Source organism: Alosa pseudoharengus, unplaced genomic scaffold, assembly GCF_046254945.1.
Source record: "Alosa pseudoharengus isolate Yale_2024_CS ecotype anadromous, Long Island Sound unplaced genomic scaffold, YU_APseudo_1.1 YU_APseudo_1.1_scf_8, whole genome shotgun sequence".
Classification (NCBI taxonomy): Eukaryota; Metazoa; Chordata; class Actinopteri; order Clupeiformes; family Clupeidae; genus Alosa; species Alosa pseudoharengus.
The window spans coordinates 20,502,484-20,526,681 of NW_027468870.1; the positions used below are offsets into that span (position 1 = coordinate 20,502,484).

The window sequence follows — 24,198 nt, forward strand, 5'->3', positions numbered from 1 at the left end:
TGCTTTGTTTAGGAACATACGTGCTTGCATTTGGATTAAGTTCAAGACTTTGCCCTTTACGTGCCTTACTCGCGTATGAGTTCATTCCATCTGATGCAGCCATTCCCACATCACTGCCTTCCAGTACTGAAAGCCTTGCAGCGGCCATAGCAATTTGTGTATCAAGTTCCAACTGTTCCTTCCTTTTCCTCAGCTTGACTCTTTCCAATCGGAGTTCCTCCTCTTGTTCCTCAAGCTGATGCTTCCTTTGTAAAGCAGCAGCCTTCTCCATCAAAGCTGCCCTTTCTGCCTTTGCCTTTAGCCGTGCGGAAGATGCACTGGAACTGCCATGGCTTCGTTTGCTTGATCTTTTGCTGGACACATTAGACACACTGTCCCCTGGCTTAATGTCATCTTGACACACAGATTGAGCATCTTTGTTTTTCACCTTTAGTTGTGCACCCTGGCCATCATCATCACCATCATCATCATCATCATCACAATCATCATCAGAAACAGCACCATCACCGCCACCATCAACAATGTCAGCAGCATCATTCACATTTTCATCATCACATGAAGCTCCCATCTCCTTCAACCATTTATACACTTCTTCAACAAATGCATCATTAACAGACCTTTTTGACTGAAACCATTCTTCCTGTCTTTTCTGTTCCTCTTCAGGCAGAGAAAACTCTGTGAGCAATGTGTTGTGAAGATCAAAGGCATTTTGACATAGAGATTTAAACCTTTTTAGCTTTTGTTGAACATTTGTGACATTTGCAGGAACATTTTCAACAGAAGACAAAAACGGGACGATGTCTGCTTTTATTTTGCTTGTTTTTTTTTAAATCATACTTCTTTCCTTTTGAAGCTTTTCAATTATTATAACGATTCCTTTAGCGGTAGGCTTTCTTGTCCTTTTTTCGCTACCCTCACGTTGCAACTCTGTAGCTTTATTTTCATCATTGCCTTGTGTGTCACTCATTTTCAACAGATTACTTTGTAAGATTCACGGGCCTTGTTATTGCGATGTGTCGACTATGCGGCCTCTCCGTTTGCCTAGGCAACACGTGACCTATGCTCAATATTATTAACACTGCGTCAATTGTTGTGCAGACGTAAATGTCTTTGCAGCTCACAGTATGGTAATAGGCCGTTCAAAACAGTCTTTTTATAACATCGTAGTCGACAAGTCTTAATTGAACAGTCTTTCAGTTCGTAACCTGCTTATCAGGAACGTCCAAGTTTTCCTTTGCCGGTCGATGATAAAAAGATTTATCCTACCTTAGGATTGGCGATGGATGACCCAGTTTATGGCTTTACCATGCTGCGGTTTCAAGTTCGATAAAGTAATCCGTTTGCTTATTCAGCTTCCAAAGTATTCCAGCGAAATCCAGTTGTTGTCCAACTTCCAACGTATCCAAACGATATCGAACATTAATCCAACTTCCAAAGTATCCAAACGAGACCAGATTTTAATTTGTTCTTCTTCCAGGACATCTCAACGAGATCAAAGTTTTTACTTGTGTAGTGACTGTCTTACCACGAATCAGACACTCGGCAGGGTGAGGGCTAGATCCTGTTTTTGACGCGCTATAGGCCTGTCCACTTCGGATAAAATCGAAGTCCACAACGTTTAGAGTCCTTGGGTGATGTTCCCATTTAATAACAAAGCTAGTTTACAGAGTTCAGAGTATATGCAAACGTGAGGGCTAATCTAGCTGTGCCATGCCAGCGGTAAAAACTGTGCGATCTCCCCGCCACCCTAGCATCATTACCCCCCCCCCCGCTACACCTGTGAATTAATTACCTGGCGCGCCTGTGCCACCGTGACCTATGACCTAGCTACTGTAACACAAGCACACTGCCCTCTAGTGTAGACCACCACCACAACATCAACAATAGCTAATGGCTCCCACACTAACCTTATCAGAGGATGTTTTCTACTTTCATGTTCTCCGTTGGGTTTTGTGATGTGCATATGGTATTGTAAAGTAGTTGTTCAACTTCAGTGTTTCATGATAGCAGTGTTTGAATTCAGTTCAGTGCTGCATTTGACACTATAGACCACAACATTCTGCTGGCACGCCTACATGACAAAGTAGGACTGCGAGGCTCAGTCCTAAACTGGTTTAGGTCCTATCTGGAGGACAGAACCTTTTGTGTCAAAGTAGGTAACCAGTCTTCCTCCATTGCTGCATGTAAATATGGTGTCCCCCAAGGGTTCATTCTAGGCCCCCTGCTCTTCTCCCTCTACATGCTGCCCCTGGGCTCCATCCTCCAGAAGCACAACATCCTGATGCTGATGACACACAGCTCTATCTGCCTTTCAGTCCAAATTGCACTTCCACCCTCAACAAACTGTTTAGCTGTCTTGAGGATATCAAATCCTGGATGGCATGCAACTTTTTGCAATTAAATGATAGCAAGACAGAAATAATTCTCTTTGGCTCCCCCTCCTCTGTCGCCAATTTAAGCAACGCACTTGGTCCTCTCTCACCTAACCTGCATAACCTAGTCAAAAACCTGGGCGTTCAGTTAGATGGGTCCTTGAATTTTAACAAGCAAGTCAGCAGTGTAGTCAAAGCCAGTTTCTACCAATTAAGAACCATAGCCAAGCTAAAGCCTATTCTGTCCGCAACTGATCTTGAAACCGTTGTCCATGCCTTCATCTCCTCCCGCTTAGATTACTGCAATTCTCTGTACATTGGCATTTCACAATCAAATCTAAACAAACTCCAGCTGGTAAAAAACGCTCCTGCTAGGCTCCTCACCAACACCAAAAAAAGTGAGCACATAACACCAATTTTAGCTCAGCTACACTGGCTTCCGGTCAAATTCAGGATTAAGTTTAAAATTTTACTTTTTGTTTTTAAAGCCCTTAAAGGTTTAGCCCCACCTTACATCTCTGAACTTCTGCCCCCACACTCTACTACCAGGTCACTCAGGTCACAAGACCAACTACTGCTTGCTGTCCCACGTACACGCCTCAAAACCCGTGGCGACCGAGCTTTTTCTGTAGCTGCTCCAAAGCTCTGGAATACCCTTCCTCCACATATCAAATCCTCCCCTACAATGGTTGTTATGACTTATTAGCTAACCTTTTCTTTGTGTTTGTTCAGCACTTTGGCTCAACCCCTGTTGTTTTTAAATGTGCTATATAAATAAATGACTTGACTTGACTTGACTTGAATTGCCTTTGTTTTGGGCAGAGTGTAGTAGAAATTAAAATGCTTCTTATGGCAATGACAACCCCCTGTTTAGATGTGAACTGAAACATCAGAATGTGACCCACGCCTGGAGCTTGGTGGGTGTGTTTTTTGGTAATTATTATTGGTAGTTATGATGACATAGGGTGTGTGTGTGTATGTGTGTGTGTGTGTGTGTGTGTGTGTGTGTGTGTGTGTGTATTTTGTGTAATACATGGTGAGTGTGTGTTTGGTGTGGAGAACTGATTGTTGCTGGCTAACACCTTTGCTGCAGAAAAAAAAAATATGAGGTGACAAAGATGTGATGAGAGAAAAGTAGAGAGGTGGAAAGGTAGAGAGGTGGAGAAGGTAGTGACTGAAGAGGGAGATAAAAGTGTGGAGTGTGTGTGTGTGTGTGTGTGTGTGTGTGTGTGTGTGTGCTTTGTATTTTGTGTTTACTGTATTAAAATACATGAGTTCATGAGAAGAGAAAGTAAAAGCAGAACTCATTTGTTTGCTGTGCAGCAGCGCTAATTCCATGTTGTTTGGACCTGGCTACGGTCAGCCCCCTGAAAAACTACACGGAAAAAGCAGACGGGCATCTGATGCTCATTGAAGTTGGCAGAGTGTCTTAACTTGCAGGGCTTCCTTTGAGATGTCCAAGGCGAGGCTGGGCAGGGGTAGGTGCCCTGTCGGCAGGGAGCGAGTCAGAGAGAAGAGGAGAGAAGAGGAGAGGAGAGGAGAGGAGAGGGAAAAAAAGGATGGAAGAGTTGAGAAGCTGACAGATGCAGAAAAGCCAACCCCAGAGAGGAGCTCTCGCTTCATCTACATCAACCTGAGAAATGAGGAAGAGAGGAGAGCAGGGGAAGAGAGGAGAGAAAAAGACCACAGAGGAGGATAGATAGATAGATAGATAGCTAGATAGATATATAGATGGATGGATAGATAGATGGATAGATAAATGGACAGATAGATGGACAGATACATTATTGATGTCGATGGTAATTTGGGAGTGGAGTGGAGATCATGCTGAAGGAAAGCACAGACTGAGGGAGGAAGTGTTATCTGTACGGAGAGAGAGAGGGAGGGAAGGGAGACCCACTAAATGAAATGAAAAACGGAACCTGCAGGTGTGGAGGAGTAACACGCAGGTTGTCTGAAATAAGCTCCCTCTAGTCCGCCTGAGGTTCAGCTTGCTCCCCGTTTACTGAACACGGAGTCCTCTCAGCCCAGAAACAGGAAGGCTGAGGAGGAGTTTGTCCACGTTGATGAATAGGTCCCTGAGGAGGACAGGAGTTGTGCATCCTAAATGGATCAATGATAGTAATTATAAAATATCCACATGCAGACATAATGTTAATTAAGTTACCAAGCTGCCATTAGGCTACTGTGTTAGAACTATGCAATTAAGCAAAGTGGAACAAATTTCTTTGCGGTATTTAACAGCAGTTTTATTTTCTGCTCTCTTATAACCATACAATTAATCCTAATGTACACTTTGAGAACCTCAGGAGGGGTTCTGAAGAATAATGACATCACAGACAAACGAGTTCCAACTGAGATGATTTACCAGTTCCCCAGCGCCTACTGGAACATTTTACATTTTTAGAACTCTTCTTCTCTCTCCTAAAACTACCACAGCAATGCATTCTGGGAAATGTAGTGAAAGCCAGATTAAGCAAAAGGGAATGTTTGCACACCAGAGTAGCTCCCAGACTTTAATTAAAAAAATGTCAACGTTTCGACCTTCTTGTTGTCTGAAGAAGACCCTGTCAGGTCGAAATGTTGACGTTTTTTTTTTTTTTTGAAGGAAAAGCGAGAGAGGTAAAAGGTAAAGGTGAAACAAAAGTGAGTGTCTGCACGAGTAGCTCCCAAACTTTAATTAAAGAAAACGTCAACGTTTCGACCCGACAGCGGTTTCGTGTTGCCTGAAACGTTTTTTAATTAAAGTTTGGGAGCTACTCTGATGTGCAGACACTCTTTTTGCTTATACTCGTATAGTCTACTTTGTCCTGCACCTGGCCTAAAGGTTGATTTATGCTTCTGCGTCGACGCCATGCAATAACTGACTACGCCATTGCCTCGACGCCGGTGTGACCCTTTCGAAGTTCAAAGTTTCGAAGTTTCGAAGAATATGTCTTCGAAATTTTCTGCAAAGCTTATGTCAGTGAAATAGCATATTGCTACTCCCCAAGCAGTTGGCTATCATCACACAGGGCGAGTCTACCAATCAGTTCTTGCGGTCTGTGTCGCCTTGAAGCGAGGTTAGAATCTTTTGGAGGTGCGTGTTGTGCGACGGTGGAGGGCTCGGATCGGGCAAGCTGCCAATTTGACACAGACGCGTAAATAAGCCTTAAAGATAGGTGGGATGTGCACACAACCACTCTACCAAACTTTGTGAAAGCAAGATTAACCGAAACCATTTTCAGTTCTCACACTTGCAATAACTACAACTCAAGCTTTAACAGTCTTTCTCTGTCACTCATATTTTACTCTGTGCTGCAGTCGCGCTATAGCAAGGGCTATGGGCTATAACTAGTGGCCTGATTTTGTCATCCTGAGATGTTGGCGAATCAGTCCCCTTTTCCCCTTACAGGGCAAACAGGAAGGGTGATGCCGGAGTTAGTCAGGAGTCAGAAGCATGACGTGGCGTGATGGCGGCAGGATGACTGACAGACAGACCGACGGACACAGCGGCCAATGGAGATGATGAATGATGACATCAGGCAACCAGATTAAGATGACATTGCCACAGACAGCAGGGCTCATGAGGTCAGGCAAGGGGATCACGAAACATAAACTCCACTGAGGATGCCCAAAGCACACACAAAAAAGTCATGCAAAGGGTGCAAACGTCATGAGATGTTTCATTCAATTCAATTCAATTCAATTCAATTAATTTCAATTTTATTTATATAACTATAGCACTGTAATGTAACAATATGGCAAATTAAAAGGCATTTCACAGATTGAACATGAAGCTTGATCCCACACTGCATTGATGCACTGGCTCCTCATACCATCCAAATCTAGCGTGCACGTTTGGCGGCAGGAGTGCATGCTGTTAAAGTGCACACTGAACTATACGCTACCGTGACAACAGCACTGGAACACCCTAAGGAGTCATGCGTCTCTTGTCTCTTGGGCCCAAGGCTTACAATGGTGACAGGGAGGAGACTGGGGAGTGTGTGTTTGTGTGTGTGTGTGTGTGTGTGTGTGTGTTTGTGTGTGTGTGTGTGTGTGTGTGGTGACTAGGGGGAGACTGAGGAGTGTGTGTTTGGGGGGTGGTGTGGTGTGGTGTGGGTGAGTGCTTTTTGGACAGGAGAGGACTGCCACTTTAAGGGCTCAGTCCTAGGAGGATGTAGCAGACAGCGTTTACAGACATAAAGAGGTTATGTGATTGGCTTTTATGATGGGGATTTCAATGATGTAACAGGAAACACATAGTGTTTGTCTAACATTAGCAGTGACATTGACATATGTAGTTAATGTCATCTCTTGGAGCCAGGATTGTTGATTCTTTTGAAGAACTTTTTTGATGACAGAAGTTGATGCAAGTGGTTTTATAATAATAGTAGTTCAGAGCTCACAAGATGTTTGAGAAAACAGATGTTATCACACTCCTATGTTGCCTATTATGGACAGAGTGGGAGTTTTGGTGCTTTAAGTGGCGGTGGGGTTGCAGAACTCGATGGCAAAAATACGTACGGCAGAGAGATAGGCCACTTAGCGGAGGTAACTATGGGGTTGGCAGGTCTCGGACTCAGTATTTGAAGTGATGACAGGCTGTCAAAGGTGGGGGTAAGGTAAGTGTTTCTCTGATTACACAAGATGACCGGGTGCATTGTTGTCCAGCACAGACAGCAGACGCAAGCAGGAACAGCAGCAGCAGCAGCAGCAACAGAATTCTTTCAAGCGGATGAAGGGCTATCAGAGTTGCACTTGATTTGACACTCGGCTCAGGGAAATTGGGGGAGCTACCCTCTGCATGTCCCATGGGAGTGGAACATGGGAGTCAGAGGCATTTTGAAAGTGGGTGGGACATCTCAGTGGGGGTCCTCCCCCAGAAAAATGTTTTTGGACTAGACACAACTTCCTGAATTCTGGTACATTTTAACATGTTATTTAGATACTTCTATATGACAAAATAAAGCTATTAATTCAATGACTACTTCGGAACCAGCTTGGGCAATTTCACTCATAGAACATTTTGTAAAAGATAATGCAACACCGATAGTGCAACAACGAACAAGCTAGCAGCAAGCAGATGCGACAATTAGTGGGGGGCCCTTAATACATCTGGGCCCATGCAGGGGCCCGAAAGTTCATAATCCGTCCATGATTACATTCCAAAATGAATCTTTATTCACTGGAACAGTGTCACCACATGGTTGTTCTTGCTCTACTAGTTTATTAGTATCTAGTTGCTTTGTAGGGCTTGTAGGCCCTATTTGATTTTGATTTGATTTATTTCAGGATCAAGACAATAAATATACAGGAATCCAAAGGATGACATGCAAAAGTACAAACATTTCCAGCATGGTCCTTGATGTTGAACACATGAAACAAATAGACAAGGAACAGACAATACTCAGACTGGGGGGTGGGGGACATAACATATAACCAATAAATAAGAAAACACAACTGCAGAAAAAATATCGAAATGATCAATACATATCCACCTTATTCCATAAAATCTGCTTTACCTGTCTTTTAAAAATCCCCCTTGATGCTAGGAGTTGTAGCAGTAGGCAAACTATTCCAAGCCATGATACCAGTATAAGAAATTATTTTTACCTGCATTATTAGTTCTAGGTACTAAGCAGGAGCGGATGCTAGCCCTGGTGTTATGCCTATGCTGTGTGTGGACCATGGTGACATTAGAGCCTAAATATTTGGGAGCCTGACCATTTACAATGTTAAACATATGATTCAGCTTAAGTTGTTCAACTCTTAGATGCACAGGTAGTAGGCCTGCTTTTTTAAATTCCTCCCTACCAATATGAGTACGGGGGGTGCTTGCAGCTTTTAGGCCCTATTACTTTAAGTTTTCTTTCTAAAATATTTAGCGACTCCATCTCCAATGAACTTACTATGGCCAATACATGAATTCTGGGTGGATTTGGGCATGCCTCAGACTCGTGGTGTGAGCGGTATCGGAGCGAAATTGGAGCAGAACAGAGCAGCTGCAGCAGCCTAAATGGAGAACGGTCGCAGCCCCTCACTCGCAGAAACCTCAAAGCAAACGTGACATTTCGTGAAGTCAATTCTTTGCTATGTGATGACGCACCATTTTACTGTAGGCCGTCTCTATTCAGTTCACCATGCTTACATTTTCAAAATCAAAGACTGGTGTTCTTTCTGGATTTAAATGGCATTCCGAAGGTCAATGAAAAAGTCCATGTTCCACAAGGCGAGTCTGGTGCTATTTTAAATAAATCATAAGGCCGCCTTGATTTGGAACTTGTGCGCTGTGTGTGTGACAGAAGCGGAATGGGAGAATGCGTGTTACAAACTGCGCGTAAAAAAAAAAAGCTTACGCAAACAGATGCTGAAAGATGGCAAAAGTGGGCGGGTCCAAACTAACAATTTAAATGGTGTATAATGGCTCCGACGCCCATCACACAGACGTGGAGACGAGACGTGTGTGGGTTTTGCATCAGGCATCAGGGAGGCCATCATGTAAGGGCTGTTGCCCTCTCTGACGTGTGGTGACTCATAGTGTACAGCTGAGAGTGCTTGTCTAATTGTCAAAGCCGTGGGTGGAGGTGGTTAATTTACCTGCAATCCTTATGCAAGTATCTTGTTTGTATGTATAATTTGTCGCATGACATATATATACACTACTGTGCACATTTGAAACAATACTGTAGAGCAGTGGTTTTTAAATATTTTGTCTGGCGACCCCCAAAAAAACATGGGCCAAGGCTCGCGACTCCCTTCTCTCCAAACGGCGAAATTTGGTTTAAAAATGTTGCGAGATGGGCATTGGAAGCAGACATTTTTTTATCTTATAGGTAGGCTATGTCAACACCAAAGGCGTTAATGTCAATGGCAGCCTTCGACAATCTGATTTATTACATCCAAAGGATAACTACTGTAGCACTCATACACAGTATAACTGGTGCACCTGCGGCATAGTGTTCTGTCACTAGTAAGCTTACGTGCAGCATCTTCAAGCTCATCATTGCAAGAGGCGCAGGTAGAGATTTGAGTTTGAGTTAACAGAGTATCCTCTTTCTGAGGAACATTACGGAAACACTGTGAATTGGAAGCCTACATCTAGGGCTACTACTGTAAATATCCCAGTTTCTAAAACAGTTGGTCTAAAAACCTTTAGAAAAAATGTCTTAATTTCAGACTGCAAATCTTTTTTTTATTCACTTCTCAACAACATACATAGTGAATACATAAACATTTTTAAAAATTCAGAAATATAGATATATTAATGCAGAAGAAAAACAGTGTCAAAGGACAAACGGCTAACATGTTTGCCCAGTATTGTACATTTAATTTGCCATTGAGTCGACTCTCTGTCTTTTTGGATATCTGTCTCGTCTCTCATTTTCTTTCAAGTTCTGTTTTTCCATAATGATACTTTTGCGTGTAAATCAACTTATTTAATGCACATAAATCCTTATTTCAACTCAGAAAATATTACAAAATGAATAAAGAAATGTATAGGACATCATTCAAAATCAATGTGTGTTAGAATTACATAATTGCCATAAAGAAGTAAAGCAGGTCCTTTAATTGGAACTGAAGTGTGACCCTTGCCTTGGTAGGCGATTCAAAACAAATAAACTGCAACTTTGTCAGAAATTAATTAGTAATTTCCTGCAACGCCATCACATTCAGAAGATTTCCCAGAGTTCCACAGGGAGGGCCCGGAGCAGCCCACTCTCTCCTAATCACATCCTCTCTCACGCGCAGCTCGGAGAAGAGCCCGGGCCAAATGCAAACTAGTGGTGGCCGGGTTATTTTAAGAGATGGTGCATTATGTGGGCCACACTGCTGATAAACACCTCCCCAGACATCAGACAAGCTACGGCGGGTTTAGATACACATCAGTCTAGCCGACTGTACGCAGCAGGCAAGCCCAGAGAAGATGCAGGAGACACAGCGGCAGTCACAGAAGAAGGGAAAATTAATTTTTCAGTAGTTTTATCCTTTCCTTTTACTGGAGTAATATTTTACCAAGGGTATCTCTACTTTCACTCGAGTACAGGATTTGTGTACTTCTTTGTCCACCCCTGATTAAAAGAAATAAACTAATTCACACCAATGCTGTTCATTGTCATCATTTAATTGAGGCTTGACATGAAATCAGAAAAACACAGGGGTTTGATTGTTATGGAGCGTGAAAATCTAGACAGCATGCCTGTGCAAGAGTATCAGTGATGGCTGACAAATTACAACTGAATGACACTGAGATGAACATCCTGCTCCAGAACATAAAACAAACATCTCTCATTCTCTCTTCGTCAACAGCTCCACTTTTCGTGCCTTTTCCTGTGTTTCCAGAATAAAAGTCATTTTTTTTGCAGATTCCCTTTGTCCTCTGACGTAATACCCTGAAATCGCTAATCATACTGGTATTCAATACTCCACAGCGGGTCTGTGCAAAGCCAGCAGAGCTTCATCCACTGGCATTGTTACACACGAACATATTAAACCACGAAACAGGAGCATTACGCAAGAGCTGATTCCCCTGAAGTCACATGCCAAATAACATTCTGTTGTGTCTTTCCTTCCCAGTCCACATATCTGGAGTTGTTTTGCATTGTTGCAGTGTTTCCATTTTTATGAAGGTTTGTTTGTTCTTACAAATAATATGGCAAACATTACTTAACAACTTCTGAAACTTTCAGTTGAAACCCTGAGGCATGCATTGTTAATACTAAGTTCATGTAAGATTACCAGCAACATGTCTGGACCAGTTACGTAAATAGTTGCATATCTGGATGGACAGAGGCCTTGCAGTGTATGTAGTCAAATGTATTACCCTTTGTTACTAATTCAAGGGAAACATTAATCTGACTGTAAACAAAAACAAGAATGTTGCAGGGACTAGTATCTGTAAGTATGTTAACAAATATACCCTGTAAACCAAACCAGCTTTTTTGTAATTACTTGTAAAAACTAACAGGTATTACAAAAATAATGTAAAGCAAGCTGACATACAGCACTCGATTTGAGTTATGAATTGCAGGGTTTACTGCGCTTAAGTTAAGTTTCATAGGCACCCAGTGCTCATTGAAAAACGTTTCTCGTCCTTCTTTTAAAGTACTTCCCCAAACATTCTGATGAGCCGCAAGTCTGAAGTTAAAAACCAGCCGGGATTTCAACTTAATCACCCTCCTTTATCCCAGCACGAACATCTATCATGGTCCTTGGGGTGCTCTGTCAATGTCGTTCCTACCAGATCCCATCATCAATGATATGCGAGTCAAATTAGCAAAAGGGTCATTTCTATCCTAACCTTGCTGCTTATTACATGGTTTCTTTATTATTCGTTCACAGTACTCAAGGGGTTTGGGAGACAGATGTTATCAACTGTCAGTGAAGACTGACGTTTATTAATTTAAAACGATCTGCCAAATAATTAGAACTTACTGTGTTTAACTGTGAACTCTTGTTCTTTCTCTTTTTTCTCACCTCCGAGACACTTTCTGTTTGAGGCATTATGCCTTTCGCAAAGTGCAAATATGTGAGCAAAACTGAGGCAACAAATAAAAATAATTGGGAGTGGAAAATGTGAACATGAAGGACAGACTCCAGTCTCACTTTTTTTTGTGGGGACAGGATGCCCATTTTTGAGAAGCTAATTTGATCAACTAATTGAAATGTAAGAGATGACCTTGTCGTAAATGGCTTTCATCTAAACAAAGAGTAAAGCCAGATGTCCTGGAAATAACCCAACTCATTATTAATTTCACCTAATGAACACAGATATGATGCACTACAAACAATGCATTGGTTCTGGAAAATTATTAATTAAAATTATTCAAATGTAATTATTCATTCAAAATACGGTGTGACCATGGCCTCATTTCTCTGTCAAACAATGGACTTGTGCAAGTAACATTTTACATAAAATTAGAGTGATTCTCTTGTAAATGAAACTTTGACAGGGCATTATGTTAGACTCCACATCATGATAGGGAAAAAAAATCCTCTGAACTTCCGAGTCTCTGAGACATCTGAAGATTGTTTTTTTAAGTTGTATCAAATGAGTTTGGTTTCAGGTCTCTTGGCAGCTATGCCTCTTCTCAGCATCTGTTAGTCTAATGAATGCAAATGTAACCAGCTAACGGTAGCACACTAGTGTGCGTGGGCAAATTTGATGAAATTCAGCATCATTTACTGGTGCCTCAAAAGGGGAAAAGAAAATATTGCCCTACAAAAATACAGTAAGTTGGTCTGGGTTGTCCCCATTGACAAATACACAATACACAACACATACACACACACACACACACACACACACACACACACACACACACACACACACACACACACACACACAAACACACACACACACACACACACAGACAGACACACACACACACACACACACAAGTTTAAGAGATTTGGTGTCAAGAGTAGTGGGTTTGGCACTTTTTCACATGGGTCAGGTATAACAAGTACAGTAGACACAAGAGATGGTTGATATACAAGACTGGACTTAAGGCAGTGCATATGCATTTGAAAGAATTTCTATCAATAATATATCTGTCTATTAACCGTTAACTGTCGTTATCCTTTTCCATGTCAAGATTACTAAGATATCTACACAATGACAAGTCGGATGTCAGCAGCATCTAAACTGTGTGAGGTTGTTTCCCGTAAACGCAAACTCTAACATATGTACAGTACCATAAAATCAGAGAACATGAAAAGAGATACTTCATGAGTGCTGGATAAATCAAACAGGCACCAGGTCATTGGAGTCTGGGGCAATATTCACAAATGTAACAGTATTTTTGTCAGGTCATTATTTCCTGATTTCTTTTTCCAAGTTTCAGAAAAACACTACATTTCCCATGATTCATTCGTTGTTGTTGATGGCAGGCGAAGGCTTGCTCCTCATCCCATCCGTAGCTGCCCGTGAGGTCTCTGTGACGAAGAGGCGTGGTATCCACATGGACGTGACGATGCGCATGTACTCCCTGCGGAAGTTGCGGTTGAGCAGGCCGTAGATGATGGCGTTGAGGCAGCTATTGAAGTAGGCCATGAAGTAGCTGACCACGAAGAGCCACTCGGGGATTTGCGGTGCGATGTGGTGCGGGTCGATGGCCACGGCCAGCCCGATCAGGTTGAGTGGCGCCCAGCAGATGGCGAAGAGCACGAATACCACGAACATGGTGACGAAGTTGCGCAGGTCACTCGGGCGCAGGCGCGGACGCTCGTTGCTTTTCACCTTCCGACGCACCTGGATGACCAGGATCCAGATGCGCAGGTAGCAGTAGGTCACCACGGCAATGGGCACCAGGAAGTGCACCACCACCACGGCGATGGTGTACGAGGCGCTGGCCGTCTGCGCAAAGGTGCAAGAGTAGACGCGCGGGTCGTACTGCAGCGAGCCCACGAACAGGTTAGGCAGGATGGCCAGCACGGTCAGTGTCCACACCAGACCCACCAGCAGGAGCGTGTTGCGGTAGCTGTAGAGGCGCCCGTAGGCGAAGCTGTGGCAGATGTAGCAGTAGCGGTTGATGGCGATCGCCGTGATGTTGAAGATGGAGCCAATCACACTCAGGCCCATCAGAAAGCCACTCACCTGAGAGACAGGTAAGGACAGGAACGTTAGGAGAGGATATATAGTCAGAATGAGCAAAACAGGAATGGACAGTCAGGACAGGACAGGTAAGGACAGCAGAGGACAGGTGAGGACAGCACAGGACAGGTAAGGACAGGACAGGTAAGGACAGCACAGGACAGGTAAGGACAGGACAGGTATGGACAGCAGAGGACAGGTAAGGACAGCACAGGACAGGTAAGGACAGGACAGGTAAGGACAGGACAGGTATGGACAGCAGAGGACAGGTAAGAACAGGACAGATATGGACAGGACAGGTGAATACAGCACAGGTAAGAACAGGAGAAGAGAGGACATGAACGGAGAGGACAATTAGGACAGGAGAGGACAGGACGGGTATGGACAGGACAGGTGAAGACGGCACAAGTAAGGACAGCTCAGGTAAGGAGAGGAGAGGTTAGTCAGGATAGAACAAGACAGTAGAGAAGAGGACAAGAGAAGACAGGCCAGGACAGGTTGGGTTAGTGCTAGCTGTCACAACAGGTGTTAGATTGAGCCCATATTTTACTATCAGAAAGCTGATATTTTACTCCAGATCCAGACTCCAGGTCCATTTCAGCCAAAACCACCTGTTTTAGGAACACCTCCCTTCATTCTGCTAATAGATTACTCAACACCTGCTGGCCCACCACCAAAGAGGAACCACACGGCTGTGCTGTTCTGTATGCACTACATGTAGTTGATGTGCTTTATCAATCTCCTCTCTCTGCTTTTTCACTGAACTGAGCTACCATCTTACTGTACCAAACAATACAAGGATACAAGGATACAAGGAAGTTTATTGTCACATGCATATAGTTACTGGAAGTAAAAAATGCAGTGAAATTATGTTTGGTGTCAGCCTATTTGTGCATTAATGGGGGGGGGGGGGGTAAAAAGTGCAGTAGAAGAGGGGTTTAGTAGATTTAGTGGCAAGAGCTGCATAAAAAAGGTGGGGGAGGATTGGGATTGGGTGGGGGGCACCAACAAGGAGCACCCAAGAGCAACAGGGGCAAGGAAAAACTCCCTTACCAAGGAAGAAACCTTGGGCAGATCCACGGCTCAAGGGGCTAACCCAACTGCCAGGGGTCTTGGTGTGTGTGTTAGGGGGATGACAGGGGAGATGGGATAGGATATAAATGGGATGGGATTGGAATCACCACCAACATGCATGCATTTATTGCATGGAAATAAAACATTAAATGTTGTCAAGGTTAGAGCGACCTAGTGTACTATTGGAAAGGATAGCCTAGGTCAGATATACCTGAAGTCTGTGTTAATTTGGGCAGGTGTACTATTAGAAAGGACAGTCTGGATTAATTTGGACTGATCTACTATTAACACTGACAGTCAAGGACGGGCAGGGAAAGTTTTACTTTTCTTTTAGAAAGGACACTATGACATAGATTTAGATACAGTGCTATGAGAATGGACAGCCAGGGTTTGATCTACCTGCAGTGTAAAAAGCAAGGACAAGCATGGTTAAATCAACCTGGTGTACAATTGGATAGAATCAGACGGGAAAGGGCACTGCAATATGCGTATTCATGCACTTGTTTAGTTCTCTCTTGATTTTGCTGTAATTAATATGCTGATACTTTATTCGTCCTATTTCTTTGTAGAAGACTTCAGACTCAAACATTTATCATTTATCCAAAGTGCCTTTGAATTTTTATATTATTATTATTATTATTATTATTATTATTGGTAACACTTTACGGTAAGGGTACATTAATTATCATGAATTTATGCCTGAATTAATTCATGATTCATGCATCATTCCTTGTATCTCATGAATCATCAGGAATTTACACAAGTTCATAGTCTATCATGTGTGACCTCATGCATGAACAACAAATCAACTAAAGCATTAGTTATGGTGGGTACATCATTATATAATCATTATAATGATTTATTAAGCATGATCATGATTATTTCTTTTTCTGCCAAACAAAATGTGTTCTTCATTATTCATGGAATTCAATTCAGGGCTAAAGTTAGGGTTGCCATCCTTAATAACATGCCTTTCATCCGTGTTAAAGAAGGACCTACAGTATTTACCACTAGCTGAGGGGGCACAAAAATGATGAACTCATGAGAAGCTAATGCTTAGTTAATGATGATATGCATGCATGAGGTAATATGGATTCTTGTATGTTCCCCTTAAAAACTCAATGTCTTACAGGATAATTCATGTAAAATAACCCTGAATTGAATTCCATGAGTAGTGATGACCACATACAATCATGACTGAATGTGTTGGTATTAGAGATGTCCGATAATATCGGCCAACCGATATTATCGGCCCGATATTAGCATACAAATGTAATATCTGTTAATATCGTTATCGGATTTTTTTTGCCTTAAAACCGATAACATAATGCTTGCGTTACACCCAAATAGTGCCTATGCGCTCCTGAAGCGTTTACCGGCGCACAGATGATGACCTCATCAATCTGCGTCTTGAAGCATACAAACAAGCGTGGATGGCTGCAGTAACAAACTTGCTCGTGGCCGTAGTAGCCCCTTGCGTTGGCCGTGACGCCCCTTTGAAAATCAGAGGTTTACAGGCCATGGTGGCATTGGTGCCCCCTTCTTTAAATATTCTGCTTTGCGTCCTACTAATAGCGATATATATATTTAGCCTATGGCCTATGGCCAAATTACGCAGTGGAGAAAGTGACAGCGCAAGAAAGAAAGTGCGTCCAAATTAACCCATCCTACTCATCACACAGACATCACAAGTACTATCACATGAAAGAGCTTTTTCTCAGCTTTTAATCGATGTTAGCCGCTAATTGCTGTGGTGAACGGTTCGCGAGAAAAGTAAATAATATCATTCAATTTAATCATAAATTCTACCGAAGGTTTTGCGTCCATCTCCCTACCCATTCATCTCGGTGGAATACTTCAGAACCCTTCGTTTAACACATGACAAACCATATATCAGAATAAACAGCAGACCTTACCGAACAGAAAGGTGTAAAGCAGTCCCCTGTACAGTTAGCCGTTCCAGACTAATCCCGTTTTGAATTTGCAGTAAATTTCAACATACATGGATGTCTCCAAATTTGGGATTTAAGTTTTACACGGTGTTTAAATTGTTCCACATTATTTCATAACGGGCCAAATACAAAACAAATATTACAAATGTCGCCTAGATATCGGTAAATCAGAGGACAGCGGACTATAAGAGTTTGTGAAAGTAGCCTTCATGATCACAAAATGCTAAGCATGCATCTAGGCTATTTGAGTTTCTTAAAGCTGAGCTGTGCTTAAATTGTTCAGTACATGATTTCATAACAGGCCAAATATAAAATAAATGTTAAATATAGCCTAGATATCTGTATATGAGGAAGGACGGGTTTAGAGTGAGGGTCTGTCTTGTCTGTAAAAACAGACATCCGTGACTCATATTTGTGCATTCATTCAATTAAAGCTACCTTGTGTAAGAACTTCTCCCATCTAGCGGTGAAATTCTATATGACAACCAACTGAATATTACTTTCTAGCCCCTCCCATTCCGAGCGCATTTTAACTCCTACGGTGGCCGTTTCATGCCAAAGTTAACATTGCTTCCAGTACTACGACTTCGTCCGGTGTTCCTTCCAGTTATAAGGTTACTTTAGAAAACAATTACACATTGCATTTAGTTATATAGCCAGTAAACATGTTGGGTATGACCTCTATGTAAAGTGAATAGCCTAGTTTTACGTTTTCATTATTTTGGTAGGCTACTATTTCATTGCTAGCATCAGCTATCAGGTTCCCAAACGAATGCATGCTAATGTTATAGTACAGTAGATTCAGTGCTATCGTTATTCTGTATGTGCGAGATTAATAGTGTAAAGGCAATGTTTACAGCGTAGCCTACTATTTTTCTCAGTGAGCGGAGTCAGAGATCAGTCGATGCAACGGGGGTGCAAGGGAAAGGTAAAGGAAGAGGGAAAGGTAAAGAAAAGCCAAGAGCCGGTGGCAGAGGATCGATGAGACCTCCTAGGCAAAGAAAAAGTAAGACTCCAAAAGATGACGAGGAGAGACTGGAAGAACTTCAAAGACAAAGGAGAGAAGCAACGGAGGTTTGTGTTTTTAATATATTTCTCTGAACAGTATCAATGTCAATGACACCGAAATTAGCTCGGAAGCTGCACCAGGCACGTTCGTTTGCGTTGCGTCTGCTGCAGAAAAAAAATAGACCATTCATCTAAAATTGATTTTACGCGTTGTGAACGGAACGCTTTAGTCACGCGCTTGGTGTAGCTTCCCTGCCTGTTTGTATCTCAATTGTTTGTAGCAATTTCTAGCTGTTGCCAGTCAACTGCATGATGCGAGTTGTCTCCCAGTGAAATCACGACACATAATTACGTTATGGTCTATAGAAAATGTTACACAACATTTTCACCTTTTCATTGTCCATACACATACATAGTATTCATCATTTTGTGTGAACACTTGAAAAATGACACAGAGTAGGCTACTATTACTACTACTCTGCTAACAATCTAACTTTGCTACCTAAACAAGCCTATCTGATCTTATTTCTTGTGTCTTATTTCTTCAGACTTGTGGATGGAATGAGCCTGCAAGAGCACAGGAACCTCACCACACAGTTGCTATAGTGAGGCAGCCAGGTCTGGTGTTTGATGCATCAGTGCAGACATGTCGTCCCCCCACCTGTGCCAGGGATGCCTTGGTGTAGTTGTACACACTGCAGAGACATGCCAATCGATCAGAAGAGAAAATGCTGTGGACAAAACCCTGCCACCTGTGTGAGCCTTCTGCCTCACTACACACAGCACTGCCTAGATGAAGGTTTTCTCCAGATTCACAGGCAGTACATCACAGACATCACAGCATTAGGCCATGTAAGAGAGCCAGGTGATGACAATAGAGTTCAGATATGCTACCTACAGACATTTCATTTTCTGGCAGCATGGGTCTCTAGGACAGGGTAATAGAAGAGTGATCCCAAGCTGTGTGTGTAGGATAAGGGATAAATTCCCTGACCCTCAGGGACATCTCTGGAATTTATTTCACCTTCCTATAATGTTGTAATGTTGTGTTATTGTAAATAGTTTTGTATTAGTGTTCTTGTACTGCCTGTTCCTTTTAAAACTGTATTTAATTTATTTTACACCGGTACATCGCTATATTTTGCTTTCATGAAAATAAAAACTTTTAGAATTGATAAGAGACTGTTCATGCTGTACCTCATACATTACATCCACAAACTTATAATTAAAAAAGGAGTTGTGGTAATTTACCATTTTGAAACACCAAATGACAGTAACATGGTCAACAATGTTATTTGCAATATATTTATTTACAGAAATTAACAAATTATGGTATTTACACATGAACCCTTCCTTTTTGTATGGTGCCTTTGAAGCAACATGGGCCATCATTCTAAATTTGCAGTCTCCTGGAAAGCTGATCCTGTGGAAGACATGCAGTGTCGTTAGACATACACGCCATTTTATATAGTTAAACATATTGTTACTAATCTGTATAGTGCTATTTTGCCTAGACTGAGTTACAGGCAAGGTTACAATGAAGGCATGCACGTGCATCACATAACAAGACCATTGAATTTCGTCCACATCCTCCTCCACGATGCTCATGTCATGTAGGCTTTGTAAAAAATATATATAAATGCTTATATCATGAAAATATACAATAGAGAATGTCATCGGGTATAGACATTATGAGCATTGATGGGTTACCTCTGTTCAAGGTTCTCAATTTCAGGGGCTTCTGCAATTGCGCCAAGATGCTCATCTGAAATGAATAAGCAGAGCGTTTCACAACATATAACAGTACATAAAATGGTAAACACCAAGATATTAAAAATATACTTTCAGTTATTATCAAACAACAATCACATAGAATCAACAATTGTTTTCATGCAGTGAAAAACGTTCAGACAATTTAGTAGGCTACGTCTACAATTAATAAGACTACAGGACAGGCCTCAGGATGTGAACGTCACCCTTGGAATTGGCTACACTAGCATTATCAGATTAGGATATATTTAGGCTACAAAGCAAAAGCAATGAAAAATAACTACAATTTAGTGCCCTTTGCCTGTGATCCGTCATAGCAGATTTATGTTACAATCCTTTTTCATCGACGCGAGGAAAAGTATCCCAGACGTCATTCTAGCGTTATGGACAACCATGCTATACTAAGCCAAGCAACTATAAAACTTCGAATTTACACCATAGACTGTATGTTTACACGAATAGGCCAAATTACCTGTCGAGGAGAAAGCAGGCAATTTCGGCGTCCCTTTTAAAATCCTTGCTCCTCACGAGCTCTTTCCATCTTAGAAAAGCCACTCCAATATTGACTTTGGTCTGTTGTTTTTCCGGTCGCGTTGGCGTTTTAATTCTCTTTTTCGCTTCCTTGGCGACTCCTTTTCATGTCCTCGAGAATAGTTGTAATCCTCCATTTTCAACAGACTTTCAAATCTGCCGGCAGTCGCGAGTAGACTGATCATGCAATGAGTGTTGCCTACAAGCGCGAAAGGCGGAGCTGAATTTCCAGGAATGTCCCTCGTTGGCGAATGTATTTCAAAGATGGAGGCGCAACATGGATTCAGCCATTTGCGCGACTCGCGCGTATGTATTTGGAATAGCAGATTCTACACTTACGAGAATACTTTGATTAGTAAGTGGAAATAATTACACATGAATGAGCACATATTTTTGAAAGAACAAATGGGTTTTTGCTAAGAATTAACTCAAAAAAGTACACAATGTAGCTTTAAGGTGATTGAGTTTTAGTTAAAGAAACAGTTCATGAAGCATCTGTAATGAAATGACGTTGGATGAATGTATTGTTATGACTGTCGTATGTGGGGGGAGGGATCTGAGGGAAGAGTGGGTTGAGTTGATTGATTGCTCGCACCTGACCACTGATGAGCATGAATGAGCAGGAACTTTGGAGCAGTGATTATCGTTGAGTATCGTAGAGGCATAGCCATAAAAGGACGAGCACAGCGAAGGGTGAGTTGAACTGGGAAGTGGCGTGTGGTTGCTAACGCCGAGCTGCACTCAAGGTTTGGGGGTGGGTGCCGTTCGTATGCTATTTAGGGCTGCCGGCGGCGAAGATAGTTTAGCGGGCTAACCTGTAGATAAGGCCGGGCATAGGAGTGCGTAGGCGTTGCTGCTTCTCAAGAAAGAGGCGTTCCGGTTCCGCTATTGTTCGGAGGCCTCACGAGCGCTGGACTGGCGTCTGTTTTCTCCCTGTGCCAACCAGCGCCAAAGCCTAGACCCCGGGGGAGGGTCTTGTATCCCGGGAGAGTTAAGTGTTTATTAACTTTTCGTGTGTGTGTGTGTGTGTGTAACTTATTTTAAACCTGGCAGTAGCCATTTCATGATTGGGTGGGAGGGTTGTGATGATCTAAATCCGATGTTGTAGTCTGACGCCGTCTTTGGTATGAATCTTAAAGTGCAGTGTGAACCTGTGCAGTGCCCTATGGGGGTGGTGTGTGCTATAGCTTTTGCCTATTTATTGTGTGTGTGATCGCTTTTGTATGGTCTCTTTATTGCGGTGTCTTCTGTGTAGCAGGCTTCATAGTGGTGTGTTGTTCGCCCAGGTTGATAGCATTTGGTTTTAGGACTTCATGAATCATGACATGTTTGGTAGCTGCATGAATTGTGTTAAATAAAGATTACTGTTTATACATCTGTGCTACTTTTTCTGTAGAGCCTTCCTCTAGTTACAACAGTCTGACCTCACATTCTAGGTTTATTACACATCCTACAAATGCAGGCTCATTTAACACAGAAAAAGGGTAGCCTGTCATACACTATGCCTGTTATTTTAGTTGGCTTTACATTCTGCTATGTTGCACATAGTTGTTCAGGTACAATGTTTTACAATTTGTGAAGAAGTCAAATTTGCCCTATTTGTTGTGGGCATTGTCAAGATTATCTCAGGGAGAGTGTAATCCAAACTGTTGTTTGAGACAATTTAAAAAAAAAAAATAAACATGGCACTTTTTCCCTAAATTAAGTTGAAGTATTTTTCTTATTTTGCACAGACAATGTTAACATTTGGAAAGCCTTGTTGCATTCAAGAATGCATCCAGTGGGGCATCACAATAACATTAAGCATGTTGTGTTAATTCCATAACAGGAGATATGTGATGTTACCTAAATTAGTTTTGAGGAAAAATAACCCACATATCGACATCGGTATCGGCTGGTATCGGAATCGAAATTTGAGAGTTGGACAATAACGGCATATCGGATATCGGCAAAAAAGCCAATATCGGACATCCCTAGTTGGTATCCTTACAGATTATTGAGAGAATGCTTAATTTCTTCCTTAAAAGTAAAGAAAGTCAAAGCAATTTTCTCATGTAGGCCTATAGATGCATGCCTTTGGTATGAAACAGAGTTGTTTATTTTCTGTATATATTCTAGAATGGCCCAGACAGATTTGTTGGTAGCCCTACAATAATGACAAGTTACTGCATACCTGTCAACATTTAGCTGTATTATACTACTTGTTTGAACTGTATAGCCCACTTGTTCTTGGCTACATGATGTTGTGTATTGATGAGGTGTGAAACGCTTGCCATACCTTGCATCATGATAAATGTTGGTATATTTAACATGTTTCATACTACACTTCAATTGCAACAATGCATTTCAGTTGGTGCTTTACTGAAAACAATAACAGTCAATAACAGTTTATGTGATACGCTCCCTGATTTGGGTTTTTGGTTTCCAGCTTTTATGACAAAAAGGGTTGAAAATGAATGACGTGAGTGATTTGTATGTGCAGGGTGTATCACACAATCTGGCAATCTGGGAAATGTCAGACTAAACAGACAAAACAAATGGGTCTGTGATTTTTTAATAAAGTTTGATGGCCATGCAAATTATAGGGGGTTTTCTGGGAGAAATAGCAAAATGGGAGATTATCTTGAAATATGGAAGAAACCCAGGAGTGTTGGCAGGTATGAATTATGTGAATTATAGTCATGCTTAAAACAACCTGCCTCACTGTAATTAGTATTGCAGATGAATTTGATCTTGCACTTAATCATTCAGCCTATCTAAATGGAGAAAGGTAGTCACCCTGCGGTTTGGTATCATTATGCGCACCTAAATCAACATGGACCAGAGAAATCAAAGGAAAGAGTTGCCTGGTGGGGGTGGGGGGGGGGGGGGGGGGTCAGAAATAAAATTATAGACAAGCGCGTTAAAGGTAAAGCCTATCAGAAGCCACCCTAAGATGATCAAAAGCCACCCTAAAAATAATAATATGCATCCAAATTCACATTCATTATTCTCTGTTAAATTGCTAACGGAGTAGCCTACTTATCTCACATAAATCACACAGATGTCACAAGAAAGAGCAGAACGGAGCTTTCCAATGATATTAGCGGCTAGGTGCTGCTGTGATAAACGGTTCGCGAGAAAAAGAACATTGGACATACAACATCTCCATTAGTAATCGATGGTATATCTCACAAACGCTTCACAACACAGGGCAAACCATCAGATTAACCAGCAGACCTTACCGGACACAACGATATTTAAGCATTCTTCTGTACAGTAGGCTAAGCCAGTGTTGTAGTACTTGAGTCCGAGACTCGAACTCGAGTCCGAGTCATTAGCTAAATTTAGAGACTCGTGACACTTGACTTGGACTTGAGCACTAAATGACTCGAACTTGGACTTGGTCTCGTGTATTCGCACTCGCGATGACTCGTCGAGGACTCGACTTTTTTTTTTGTAATATATCATTCATAAGGCTATAATTGTAGTATGTCATTAGGCTATAATTTGCTAAATGATTTTAATATCTAAATTATTTGTAATAGGCTACTAATTTTAGTTCAAGGGAATGTTAGGCTACTGCTTCGTGTCATACATCGCAAGTTACATCATGTTCACATGCAAAGCAAACTAACGTTAACTTTAACTCCAAAATGCCTGGAGACATGGCCGCCGCTATTTCAATGTAGTATTGCCAGGCAATATTAGTTCTCATACATGACATGACATTACCTAAGATTACACTCAGCCTAGGCTAAACATCACACACTGCTGCTGGATAGCTGATCATGACTTGGTGAACAGTGTTTTTCCTGACTGACGCGAGAAGCGAGGTTCCATTCATTCATTTTCATTTGGGGTGTGCCCTGCCGTGCTTCTGTCTGTTAATTTGCAGCAGGCTATTATCGGATGAAAGAAAAATAAACTAAAAGTT

At 41.9% G+C, this 24,198-nt stretch overlaps 1 protein-coding gene across 1 annotated transcript in view; it reads right to left on the bottom strand.

Moving 5' to 3' along the window:
• Positions 1-13,221: 13,221 nt before the first annotated feature.
• The window catches only part of mtnr1bb (melatonin receptor 1Bb), a 61,706-nt gene continuing 50,729 nt past the window's right edge, over positions 13,222-24,198 (bottom strand). Inside the window, exon 3 of the mRNA XM_076273976.1 lies at positions 13,222-13,950. Within this exon, the coding sequence (XP_076130091.1) occupies positions 13,222-13,950 (729 nt within the window). The remainder of the gene's footprint in view (positions 13,951-24,198) is intronic.